The sequence below is a fragment of the Lissotriton vulgaris genome, chromosome 8 (genome assembly GCF_964263255.1).
Source record: "Lissotriton vulgaris chromosome 8, aLisVul1.2, whole genome shotgun sequence".
NCBI lineage: Eukaryota > Metazoa > Chordata > Amphibia > Caudata > Salamandridae > Lissotriton > Lissotriton vulgaris.
The window spans coordinates 1,342,143,551-1,342,157,936 of record NC_141696.1 but is presented as its reverse complement, the minus strand read 5'-3'; the positions used below and the strand labels follow the sequence as shown (position 1 = coordinate 1,342,157,936).

The following is a 14,386-nucleotide window of genomic DNA, read 5'->3' as shown; positions in this document are numbered from 1 at the left end:
TTTTACTCATTTCAGCTTGGCTTGAGTTGGTATTTTACCAATTCAAAGCTGTAATACTGTGCCTGGAGTGATAAATGGCTTTTGTCATTTTACAGCTCAGCAAGGACAGAACTGTGCTAGTCCTATGCTTAAAGACTTTGCTGTAGAAATGGCAAAAGACTTTGTCCTTTTCTATCTCGGCGTGGATGGCACTGTGCTAATCCTATGCTTAAAGACTTTAATAGAAAAACAGACATTTGAGGTGAGCAGATCTAGAGTGTCACTGGTGTTGAGAGTGCTCTAACAGGAGCTGCTTTCCACCTAAACTTGAGAACTACCCATAGTTCTCTCCTTCTTTATATATATATATATATATATATATATATATATATATATATATATATATATATATATATATATATATATATATATACGCGAAAACTCCAAAACGCTACCTCCAATCCCAACTCGGATCAGTGAAGCAAGCAGGAGACTGACCACCAAGTCGAATTACAGGTTCTTTATTGCATTTCAGCTGGATAAAAGGGTAAGACGCGTTTCGGGCTTGGACAGCCCTTGTTCACATGCAAATATATATATATATAATTTTGCGAAGATTTGTCAAACAACGCCAAAGTTATTGGCAAAACAAAAAATGCTTTTCCTATGTATATCTCCAAACCACACTTCCTTGCTGATTGAAGAAAGCAGAGTACACACAGGTTTCCAGGTAAGCTGCCCTTTAATATGTACCATCGGCATGACCTGTTTCGTTTTTTCAAACTTCCTCAGATGCTACAAAATTTGTAATTGGTTCTCCAGCGCACTTTTGAAGTGAAATGCCCTCTTCGATTGGGTGAGGCATCACTGACACAATCACACCGGGAATGGCTCAAACTCCGGAATCAGAGTTCACGCGGAGCAGACACCTTAGCTAAGTACTGACCCCAGTGGGCGGTGTCTGCTCCTTCCCCCAGTGCGTGCCTTGGTCTTTTTGGTGGGTGGTGAGGAGCTCTCCTGGTCCCTCACCCCACTGCTAACAGTCCCTATATATATATATATATATATATATATATAGATAGATAGATAGATAGATAGATAGATAGACAGATAGACAGATAGATAGATAGACAGATAGACAGATAGATAGATAGACAGATAGATAGATTCATAGATTCACTGAAAAAAACCAAAGGTTACAGAGGCGTTAGAGTTAGGAAGGAGAAATATGCTGCTGAAACCGACTCGGCGCCTGTCGCCGCTGCAAGAACCAATGCATTGAGGGATCGCTGCTGAGGAAACTGACACAGCGCCACTCAACGCTGCCTCATGGATTGCCGACACATACCGAATTTCCACACATCTTACCTGTGCGGCAAGTTTTCCAGATGCATCACCCGTGGACCAGTCTCGGAATCAACACATCACTTTCCCCTACAGACCGGATTTGATACATCACTTCTCCTGCGTGCAGCAGAACTGTTGCATTACCTCCCCATGGTCTCAGGACCTGACACATCTTTGTTTTTTTAATCTTCACATCTCTGTGGCTGTTTGGCCTAATGAATTTTATTGCAACTCCAGGTACTTAGAGAGGATTCACACATCCATAGTTTTCTATGCATCAAGTTGCTTGAAACCTTTTTAAAGTCATATTCTTATTACATTTTTGTTGGATTTTTGCTGTTTTGGTCTTGTTGAGTTTAGATACAGATAGTTTATTTTTCTAAACTGGCATTGTGTCCATTTGCAGTGTTATCACTGTGTGTTTTGAATACAAATACTTTACACATTACCTTTGGGATAAGTCTGTCTGCACCTGCCAACTACCCAAGGAGTGAGCAGGGATTATCTAAGTGTGTATCCCCTTATCATGACTAGAAGCAAGGATCCTTATTTGGACAAAGTTACGTACCTCTGCCAACTAGAGACCCCCATTTCTAACAGTATGTCGCTGGATATTTAAACGAGTGAATGGGTATGTGAATGGGTGTATAAGTGTCTGAGTGAATATGTGAGTAGGTACATAAGTGTGTGCCAGTCACCGGCTAGCATGTACAAATATGTATATATTTTTTTATATTTCCACCAATATTAGTGATGAGTTTGCGATAGTCACGACCTGGCCGCAATGGTACATGGGTATTTTTTTAAACATGGGGTCAGATGACCTCTTCTCTGACCCCTTATGTTAGCTTTTTCATACAATTTAAGCCCCGGGATCCATTCCCAATCAATAAAATGGCTGCTGCAACTTTCTGTTCAGTTTCTGTCCAGCATTCCTATTGGAACGTGCATTTGCGAGTAATGGGGAAACCACTGCGTAATAACTGCGACCAGAGATATAACTATAATTTTCATCTTACATTTCTCAAAAACTACTGAGCAGATTTTCACTGAATAGGAAGATGGCCCTTCCTCGAACCAACATCTACCTCCCTGCCAAATTTGGTGTAAGTTCATTCAACGGTTCGGGATGTAGGTGTGGCTAAAGGTTCCTATGGGAATTAACACCCCCTTATTTTGCATCCTAAATTCTCAGTCCTCAATGCACGGATCCCCCCAAACTTTCCATGACAACCATAAACAACTATGACACTTTTTGGAGAAAAGTTCATCAAGATCGATCAAATGATGACAAAGTTATAGCCAAGTCAAAAAATGCTTTTCCTATGGAAACTAGGTCCTAACTATAGGTACCTACTCTAGACTGACAGTAGGTAAAATGTGTGTATGTGTATGTATGTGTGTGTGTGTGTATATATACATATATATATAATATATATATTACCTACTGGCGGTCCCCAGTAGGTAGTTATAGTTGGGACCAAGTTTTCATCGGAAGAGCTTTTTTTGTTTTGCTTATAACTTTGGCGTCGTTTTGATGAATCGCCATGAAATTTTTCAAACTAATCCTTTGTTCATATCAGCTCCTATGTGGAAAGTTTGGGGGTGATTCATCAAGGGGGGGCTGAGAAAAAAGGGGGATCCCAAAACGTGTTTTCTCCATGTTAATTTTCGGAGGAAACTTTAAACAAGGCTACAGGTTGAACGGGTGCACGAGATTACCCCAAACTTGGCAGGGAGAAGGGTCTTGGTCTAAAATGCACGCTTTTGTTTATTTGGTGTAAATATGTTCTGTATTTTTTGAGAAATATCGAAATTTACAGATATCAGTATTTGTGAATTCTGCCATCTGATTGGCTGAGGTGTTACAAGCACGAGCTTGGTGCTAATTAGCTGCGAGCGGTTGCAACTAGGAAGTTTTGGCCACCATTTTGAGATTTAGTTGAAACGAATACGGGGAAAAAAGGGCAAAAAAGAGTGGGAAAGAGGAGAATAGGAGCAGTGTAACCTCTGTGGGGGGTGCAAAGCGAAGTAGTCACTCCTACCAGTCTGAAAATGCGGTGTTGGTCTGAGTGAAATGGTGCTGAGATGAGATGCTGCTACACTCGGGTATGAAACCCTAAAGAGAGCCTAAACCGTGAGCTCATTGCTGTAAAGTGATTTGCTCTGATCTTTGCAGCATACATGTGCAAGTAGTGTTAGTAGGCGTTTATATCACGCAGGGAGTGGAAAGCAAACTACTGGCCGCTACCGTGCATTTATACTATACCGGAAGTGGGAAGTGAAGTACGCACGCCTACCGGTGTGAAGACTCTGGGATCAAACCGAGCTGATTGAAGTAAAGTGATGGGCTCTGGGCACTGCAGCATACTGGCCGTTGTAGTAAAAATGTGTAAGTAGTGTTAGTATGCGTTTATACTATATACATGGAGTGGGAAGCAAACTACTCGCCCCTAGTGGTTTGAAGCCTTGGGGATTAAACCGTGAACCTAAATCGTGAGCTCATTGCTGTAAAGTGATGTGCTCTGGGCAGTGTAGCATACCTGTGGAAGTAGTGTTAGTTTGCGTTCATACAATACAGGGAGTGGGAACCGAACTACTCACCCCTACCGGTCTCAAGACTCGTGGATGAAACCATGAGCTCATTGCTGTAAAGTTATGTGCTCTATGTAGTATTCCACTGTAAGTCATAGTAGAATGCTAGTATGTAATTCTACTAGAATGTAAGTATGTAATGTTAGAATGTAGGGCTGTCATGAGGCAAACCTTGGGGAGTTTATACACGGTGCTGGAGAAGGCAGTTGCGTTGCTCTTCTGCTCCTGTTGGTGGCTGTTTAAGCTGTCTTGTTTTCCTGCATTAAATCTATTTATCGGATCCACTGCTGTCTGCCTCTTCACTACATAAATTTAGCGATGAGCGGGAGAAGGTAAAAAGAAGGCAACACTCACCAATATTTCGAGCTGGCTTGCGTAGTGCTGAAAACCCGCTTTCTTCATGAAGCTGTTTCTACACATCCCAGGGTCGTTGGCTCATTGAACTATGTCATCTGACCGCTGGTAGGATTTACATTTTTAGATTTTGGGCTACCTCTGCCTCTTCACTGCACTGGTCACTGTACCACACATGTGCAAGTAGTGTTAGTATGCGTTTATACTACTTCTGTACTTATGCAGTAACCAATGCATCATGGCCCTAGGGAGCGCCACCACCCAGGTGCATCTCATAAAATGTACTGGGGTGTGTATCCGCGGCAGATCTATGTTTGCTATTAGAGGGTGGGTGCATGACTGTGATAGCAAATCCTTGTTTGCCTCGTTAAAGCGAGAGGAGGAAAACCTTGCATCGATAGAGCGGATTCGGATAGTAGAAATGGAAAAAAAAAAAAGAACCGGGTCTCACCCGTTCATTTAAATGAGCCCCCTGGTGGGTAATGTTCCGGGGTCAATCCTATGATTATATTGCGGGTCTCTGCAGCACTGGGGACCTTAATATCACATGTAAATTAGGGCAGGAGGGCACAGAGATGTTTGCAGCCTAGGGGATCATCACGTCCCCGGGTATTGTTTACTAATTGTTCGTGGGGCTTCGAGGCCAACTCAAGTCCGGGGATTGCCAACCTCCGGGGCTTTCTTAAATATGCAGGGTGGACCTTGCCAGTCCCTAAAGCCTCAGTGGCCCAGGGCAGTGCCTTATTGGTTCTGGAATCACACTGGCAGTACTCATGGTGTTATAAAGTAATACACTCATAGAACCCTTGCAGTTGTAGAAATTCTCAGGCTTCATTTATGGGATAGTTTGTTTATAGTCGGTTTATATTTGGTAGGTGCACCGCAAAATTACAAATGTTTTCCCTCATAGCCTCCTATCAACTGCCGATATTCACAATAAACTACAGACAAGTGTTGTCATAAAAAGAAGACCCATACACTCACTTATTTATTGGTAAAAAAAATAAAATATATTAAAACACAAATAAATGGAAACGCAACTCTATTTAAACAAACAACAGTATAACATGAAATAAGTGGGTGGGACTCCGGAAGCAGCGTACAAAACCTGCAAGACAAAAAAGAAACATAAGTATGTGTGCCATGTCCAAGAGAAAAAGAAAGGTAGTCAGAATGAAAGGAAGATAGTGAGAATGGGAGAGAGAAGGAGTGGGTGGAAGGGAGATGGGGAGGGAGATTCAAAAGAACAGAGGGAGGAGGAGACAGAGCGTCGGTCTACTGCACCCAGCCCTCCACTGTTCACCTCCCGTCACCCGTGTGTCTAGGATGCTGGGGTCCGTGAGAAAGAGTGCGGTCCAGGAAGTCCTTAAAATGAAACCAATATGAATGAGGGCAGAGATTACATTATTATCTACGGCAGCATCGCTTGCCTGCACCTGTGCACCCAGGCTGCTGCACCCCAGCCCCTTACCCCACACTGCTCAATTGCAGCTCCTGCGCACCGAGGCTTCCCTGCTCACCTGCCACCACCGGTCTCCAATGACGTGCCAGTGTAAACTCCGGCTACGGGGTGCCTCTCTAGGTTGGCACAGCAGGTCTCCGGTCGGAGACGGTGTCTTGATACCACAATGGAAGACTTCAGAATGCCCAGGGCATCATCACGGGGTGAGGTTTTTGGTGCAACCAATTAAGTGTCTGAAAAGGGAGAAATAATATAAGGGTGGAAACGTCTGGAGGTAAATGAAGGTTTATTTGAAGCTTAATAGAGAACACCAGTTGAGTGCATTCTTCTTAAAGTACGATCTACCAACTGTTAGTGGTAATTTTGGTTCAAAGAAGAGTTGGAGTGCACGAGAATTCACAAGGTTAAATAATGATATGTTATGGCAACATTCAAATACAAAGGAACCGAGTGCATGCTAGAAGCATAATGTATGCGTGTAATGCAGTGGCTCAAGCCTGTGTGCTTGTACACTTAGTAATTTGCTCACTACAGTGTTCCAAAAGCCAACGCCACGGGTCTGTAGGGCAGCGCTGCCAGCTGGCTCATGCCTACAGTACGGTCCATCAGGTCCTTAAAATGAGACAGACATGTGACTGAATGAGGTCAGAGATCCCATCATTATGCACGGTAACATCGCTTGTTTGCACCTGCGCAGCCAGGCTGATGCACTCCACCCCTTCCGCAACACCGTGCTCAATTGCAGCCCCTGGGCACCAAGGCCCCACTGCTCACCTGCTGTCATTGTTGTGTTTCCAAACATGACGGGCAGCAGTGTTCACAATTCAGATGCAGTGTTTATTGCAGGATGGTGTACACCTCATGGATCCCTTTCGAAACACGACGTCCAGTAGGGTTCACAATTCATGTCCAGTGTTGATTGGCAGGATGGTGTACGCCTAATGGATTCCTTTTTTCTATGCATTGTGATATGCGAGGTGGATGTGGCCATATCACCTGAGGCTGTGTGGAAGAACTGGGACATGTGGCAGCATCGTTATCCTATTTATGCATACGGAAAATGGGCTGGGCTTGCGTACACCAGGCCAGGGTAAGGGTGTGAATAATTGTCCCAGGGACCTGGATGTTGTTCAGTTCCTTCCTGGCCAGGAAGTGTACTTATATGTGTATCTCTGTTGCAGTTTTGACGTTGCAGAATGCGCAATTTACATTAATGTAGCATGTATTGGGAGGGTGGCAACTATCGCTTATGAGATGCTGTTCGAAAACATTGAATGGCCAACATCACGTTGTTGTCAAGCTTATGGATATGCGCAGACACGCATGTAATTGGTGTGCGATATTCATTAGACTTTTGGAAAGAATTTAAATATCCAGGACAAAGGCAACCTACCACTAGCAGAACAGATTCAGAAAAGAGGGTGGTGATGGACAGAGTATCTGAATTAAGCAGAACACTCGTACCCAGTCAACAGATCAGGGCTTGATCCATCACCGTTTTTTAGCTCACTGCACCATCCCAGCTCAGAACCTGGCTACATGCAAATCAGTCTGTCCCTGGCCCAGTGCATCATGGGAACAGGGCAGACCAAACTACCAAGCCAATTCTTTTACTGGAAAGGAAACAAGCTTCCTGGGACCGGTTTCTGGCATTACAGCCATCTTCGGCCCGGCTTGCTTGAATCCTGATGGTGCAGTGAGTAAGGGACTCATGTCTGAGCATACCCTTCCACGCTTGTGGTGGACAAAACGATTCAGAAAAGGGGGTGGTGATGGACAGAGTATCTGAATTAAGCAGAGCACTCGTACCCAGTCAACAGATCAGGGCTTGATCCATCACCGTTTTTTAGCTCACTGCACCATCCCAGCTCAGAACCTGGCTACATGCAAATTAGTCTGTCCCTGGCCCAGTGCATCATGGGAACAGGGCAGACCAAACTACCAAGCCAATTCTTTTACTGGAAAGGAAACAAGCTTCCGGGGACCGGTTTCTGGCATTACAGCCGTCTTCGGCCCGGCTTGCTTGAATCCTGATGGTGCAGTGAGCCAGGGACTCATGTCTGAGCATACCCTTCCACACTTGTGGTGGACAAAACGATTCAGAAAAGGGGATGGTGATTGACAGAGTATCTGAATTAAGCAGAACACTCGTACCCAGTCAACAGATCAGGGCTTGATCCATCACCGTTTTTTAGCTCACTGCACCATCCCAGCTCAGAACCTGGCAACATGCAAATTAGTCTGTCCCTGGCCCAGTGCATCATGGGAACAGGGCAGACCAAACTACCAAGCCAATTCTTTTACTGGAAAGGAAACAAGCTTCCGGGGACCGGTTTCTGGCATTACAGCCGTCTTCGGCCCGGCTTGCTTTAATGAACTGAGCCAACAATTAAAAATAATTCAATTCAATTGCAAGGAGATGAGTTTTGAGTTGTTTACCGAAGGTCTTGATGAAACTGAGATGAGCAGGGGAGACTTTCCAACCTCGAATTGGAACAACTGAGAAGGCTTAGTCCCCTTAGATGGGGGCTAAGATAGAAGAAATAGACAAAAGACCAGCAGAACTTGATCCGTGTCCTTTTTGGGCAATAGCTCACAAATCAGTAGTCCGAATGGTGAGAAAAAAAGCTTTTTGGCAAAGACAGAGATCCTTAAAAATACTTCTCAGGTATTGACAGCCACTGGTGAATTATGAGAGGGTTAGATATTCTGGATTGTCTGGTGAGGTGAATTTCCAGTTGAGGCACTTCATTCTGAATGTTTTGCTTTCTCGCATGAGTGTAAGCAGCAAAGCCAGAGCATAGTGCATTCCATTAGAGATGTTGTGATCGAATGTGGATTTGAACTCTGGTCCTGCAGAATTGTCCAGGTAGCATCTGTAAGATTGTTCTAATAACTCTCACTATTGGAAAGAATTATTAGGAACAATTACTCTTGTAGTATTTTTGGAGCAAAGGAAAAAAATGAAGATCCAAATTTTTCTTGTTAAAAACTGTGACATGTCTTATGATTGAAAGGATGCTGGCCTTCCAGCAATGCCTAATATTGTTGCTGACCAGCAGAAGTTGCTGCTTGTGGCTAAATGAAATGGTAGTTGTTAGAAATTGGGTTACTCGTAGACTCAGGTCTGAGCCTGGGTCAAGCAGCAACCACAATCCCAGTCAGGGTACGGTACAGACAAATTCTAAATTAACCAGTGCTCACCCTCTGGTAGCTTGGCACAGAGCAGTCAGGCTTAACTTAGAGGCAGTCTGTAAAGTATATGTGCAGCACTTCAAACAGTAAAACAGTGAAAAGACCACCCATAGAGGATCCCACACCAGGTTAGAAAAATAAACACTTTACTAAGTAAAAAGGTGTCCAAAACGACAAAAATCCAATTAGTAATACAGAAGATATGTAATTTTAAAGTTTTTAGTTCAAATAGCGCAAAAAGCACAAAGCTCCAACAAGGGATATCTGGTCGTGTTGGACCGGGACAAAGTCACAAGTTCAAGCCGAATGCGATGGAGTATGGGCTGGCTCCAGGTACCTTTTTAGGCCAACTGAACAAAGTAACTTAAATCTTGGTTGCAGAGCATTGTGTAGATCCGGGTCTAAGAAGTTCTGTGCAGGTGAGGTGATGCGTTGGTTCTGAGATAGGATGAGGCTGTGCGCGAGGTCCTGTAGTTTCGCCATCGAGGACCCTGTCAACAGGGCTTTCAATGTGAAGTCCTGGCTTAGGGGATGCAGCTTTCAGCTGGCAATGCATCGGTTCTGAAGAGCTGTGAGGCTGCTTTGCGAAGACTGATGTTTTAGTCGAAGTTGCCGTTGACGAGTGATGCAAGGGCCTGGGTTGGAGATGCACTGTGTCTGAAACATGTTTGAAGGACTACTTAAGTGGGTGCCATAATCAGTATTTCGGGCCCACTAGTAGTATTTAATTTACAGGCCCTGGCCACTTACAGAGCACCTGACTGGGGACTTATTACTAACTTAAATATGCAAATTGAAGATAAGTCAATGTTACTGCATTTTTTGGATAGGGGATAAGCACTTTAGCACTGGTTAGCAGTGGTAAACTGTACAGAGTCCTAAAGTCAACGAAAACCAATTCAGCAAAAAGGGGAGGAGGAAGGCAACATGTTTTGTGGGTGACCCTACAGAAAGAACCATTTCCAACAGTAACTACTTCCATGAACAAAATATAAGAAGATGTATGCCTCAGTGTGACTATAATCACTTTATTTCTATATCTCTCCAGTGACACGGCATAGCTCTTCCTTGAATTCTGTCCTTTGATAAATACCTATATCTTTACATTATCTTTGAATTGCTCACCTCCGCATTACAATCCCTACTTTCAATTTGTGATCTTAGAACCTCTAAATGAGGGTGGTCTGTCTTTTCAGTGAGGCAGTTAAGACTCAATGCTTTCATTAGTAAGGTTTTTATCATGCTAAAGTTCACAGATTTGTACATTCTTTACTGCTCTATTGATGTGCATTTCGTCAATCCTAATTGACATGGTGTGTTGCTATATTGAAAATATACTTCATAGAAGGATCCAATTACTGAACAGGCTGGATCCATGATCAACAAGTGAATATAAAAATAGTAATGGAAATATTTGGGAGCATAGTTAGAGGTTTACCTCATCTTAGAACGGATTTTGCCTCTTTTGAAATGTTCGCTGAAGCATTTCTGAGTGTATTATCTACTGTTCCGAAGACCACCTCTTTGAAAGGATAACTTCAGATCAGAGGCAGCCCAGAGGAGAACTATCATGAGGATGAAAGGATTGTATATTAAACCTTTGAAGTGTGAGTTCAATATGTGTTGTTTAAAATACAGGGGCTAATGAGCATACATACTAGAGATATTTTTATAGCTTATTGTTCGAAAACTGTAGCTCTACATAAAGCAGACTTGCAATAAATTAGGGAAAAGCTCAAGAGTAAAAGGAGGATTTTATTTTTAATACAAAGGATGTCAAATGTGCAGAACCCCCATAAAGCATAAGTGATGTGTTAAATCAATAACGACAATTTAAAAAGGACACACACAAAGAAAAAAATAGATTCACCTATTCGGAAAGGCATATGATTTTCAAAGCTGACCAATTTTAGCAAGAAGTGGTGGGAGCAATATAAATAATGTAATGAAAACTGGTTTAAAAAATATATATTTGTAATAAAACCGAAAACAAAACACACTAACTAGTGGGAATAATGTATACTGCTACTGGGGTATTGAATTAAAAGGGAAATATTTGAGAAGTTGCCATAAATTAGTAGTTTGATCAATTACTATGTTTAGGAATGTGAAGAGTGGTTTAGGACATTATTCTTGAATTGATCAGGATCAAAATATGCTATGTGTTGGCCTCTTCCTGATTGAAAGGTGCATTTGTGCTCTAGGCCTGATATCAAATCTTTTTTAGATTAATGGCGATTCCTATATATGTAAAGAGTGGTCTGTGCAAGTGAAATTATATGATCCTGAATCACTAGCTAAGAACCTTTCAAATATGTCAGTCCACAAATAATGAGTTGGGGGGGAGTCAAGGAGTACTCCATGTATATATTGTTAACTTCACCAGGCTAATCAGTAATTACTTACTACTTATCATTTCTAAACTTACATCAAGATGAAGCTTATGATGGTGGTGTTGAAACTGTTAGAAATCGAACCACAATTCTCCAAAGTTTGGTTAAAATAATTTCCATTAAGGGGAGAATAGGCGCAAATAAGTAAACCAGACATTTTATAGGGTCTTTTCATTTTTCAACCTAAGTCGCAGAATTAGTATATACAATATATTTTTTATATATTAAAATATGTTCAATTGTTTAATTCTTGCACATTTAACAGTCAAAATGCACGTCCTTGAAGTGAACGTGGTACTATGCAGTGCAAGCAAACAGTTTAGTTCAATGAAAATATTTTCCAACCATTTCATATTTGTTTCTGTGGTGTTATTAATGCTTCTTAGGACATTTGCTTTTACTCATCACATTTCTGTTAATTTGATTTCATTGTAGATTGTCGCCTCTACGAGCGGTGCTGCCAATGAAATCAAGGAGAATATTTTGGTAAAGTATTAGTTAAAATAATCTTTTGTGTATTTCATATCTGTTTCCTTAAATACCTTATTTTCCTGCTGTGCATAACATAAGTCAAACTACATTTCAAGGATATGAAACAATTTCTTGCAAATCTTCATTTTTACAAGAAACGATAATTTAGTACATGGTCATAAACATTTTTCATCAGAATTTTGGAATATTTTTATAAATGTATACTAGCATAAAAGGGCGTGCAATTTCAAGGAATCTTGAAGCAGATGTTGAAGGTTCCCAATATGTCAGTGATTCATTTTAGAACAGGGTAAACTGAAGAGCAGGAGGACGCATGCCTGGAATCTTAGAGTAGAGTTAGCAGAGAGGTAAATCATCTATAATCAGATTAGAGCACTAACACTTACAGAGACTTAAAATATCACAAACTCATGGACAAGAGACAGATTGTACAAAGACATGAACCAATGCAAATATCTCTTGACAGTCAGGACTTACATGAGCAAGTGATCATTGCGTCCATAATCAACTATCATCAGCTTAAATTACACAAACATATAGGAAAGAGATGGTGGAGCTCAAGCTAGTAAAGAGTTTTTATAGTTGGTTCAAACGAAAAACCTATATTTCGCCCCTTTTCATTTCTAAACCATTGCCTAATTACATTTCTCCTAGTTGATAATGTCCATGTCATCTCGTCTCTCGTTGATATTGCCATGTCCATTATAAGATTTAGAGTGGCTAATATTATAGCATTATGGCCTACTTTCGAAGGCTATACAGGCCTGAGCCACAGACAAAGTAAAAGCCTTTAGCAATCAGTACAGCCCATGGCAGAAGGGATTTAATAATAGTAGAACATTCCACCCACTGAGGCTAGAATGTGTGAATTGAAAAGGGAGAAATAGATACACAAAGATCCATTGCCGTCATTGAAGCTCTCCACATTCCATTGGTTTAATATACATTGAACTACGGTAGACTGGTGTCCCAGAGTGATAAATTAAGGTTGTCTATTTTTACTGCTCTGAAATTCATCAGTCCACTAATCCATCAGATAAATGCATTTTTGTGCTGGTGTAGAGGATATTTGGGTGGCCCTTCAATATTCCAGTCATTGGTGGGTAAGAGAATTGAGGGGAGGGAGTGGTACAAGTGCAAGTGAGCTCAGAAGGTGCAAAATGTTGAGTATGTGATACTCCTCAAAGATACCTCCAAAGAGCTAGTTAGAAAGCAACAAATACTTATTCCACTAAACGCATCTATGATCCGCCCTACCAAACCAACTACATCTTTACATTTTATCATGGATAGACTAATGCTGATGCACTGAAAAGCAACTCATGCAGATCCAAATATTAATGAGAGGATTACTTGAGCTGTTCCACTCCAACTTTACCAAAATTTGAGAATCATTTTTGAACAGACAACAGCTACTTCTATTTCCAGACATTTCATCACATCACTACTGTCACCTTCACTCTATTCAGACCCTGGAGGATCTCTAACCTAGTATGCCTGACTAATACGACAGAACTCTCAAACTGGTCAATGGAATCCTGCTCAGTCACCTGTTTCAAGCAGTTCCTTCAGTTTATCATAACAGATCCTACTAGCAGAATAAGTGTTCCCCTCTGTTCGAAAATTGTGTCCGGCCCTCTGAAACACAATAACAGCACCTTGTAGTTAACTGCCACCCAATATCTCTCCATTTCGCAGCAAAATTATAGAAAGAGAAATAACAAAACAACTAATGACAAAACAACTACTAGACCACTGGGAGTAAATTGACTTCTTCATGACCAGCATTCAGGATGTATATCTTAGAGGGGCACTGAAGCAGCTTTTGTTCAATAACAAGTAAACAGCTGTTATGGTCCTCCATGACTCTGCACCCTATGACAAGGTCAGTCACAAAATACTTTCTCTGTTGTGGATTACATCTTCTCTGTAATTGAAACATAAAAATCTGGATCTCATCTAATGAGTTGTTTAAATGCCCAGAGGCTTGCATCGTGCTCCAAGGATCAGCACTCTCCTGCCTACTGATAAACATCTGTCTTCATTCACTCGTCCACTTACTAAACCAACACAATGCCAACTTCGAAAAATGTGCTTCTGAAATGCAAATCACTTGATGCCAAACAATCTGACAATCCCACAAATATTACATATTATTTGGACCCTATAATCCACTGGGTGATGAAGGAAAAATGCATTAATAGTGACAAAACTGTGATCCTTGTAATGGGAAGAAATTAACGCAGCACTCCACCTTTCGCCGGTATCCAAGGCTAGTAAGCCCTATGCAACCTCTTTAAAAGGCAGCAACCTGGAAATACATTGTGATTCCGATCTCTCATTCACCCCGCAATTAAAGCAATAGCCGAAGGTGTGAATCTCCAGCTCGCTATTCTCTGCAAATATTCTTTCACTCTTCTAAACTAATCAAAGGGTTCAGCTATCAAAATCCCTTATTACCGCCCAGTTATACTAGTGAAATATCATTTACAAGGCCAACCCAATCTGTCTTCTGACTTCATGTAGAAGCTATGATAAAATTCAAAGCTCTCTACACCATTCATATTGG

General features: G+C 41.6%; 1 protein-coding gene across 2 annotated transcripts in view; it reads left to right on the top strand.

The window, feature by feature from the left end:
* Positions 1–14,386, top strand: part of CNTN5 (contactin 5) — a 3,039,905-nt gene that overhangs the window by 1,328,925 nt on the left and 1,696,594 nt on the right. For both annotated transcript variants that reach the window (XM_086935289.1, XM_086935290.1), the window contains one exon: positions 11,761–11,811. In XM_086935289.1, the coding sequence (XP_086791415.1) occupies positions 11,789–11,811 (23 nt within the window). In that variant the 5' untranslated portion in view covers positions 11,761–11,788. The remainder of the gene's footprint in view (positions 1–11,760; positions 11,812–14,386) is intronic.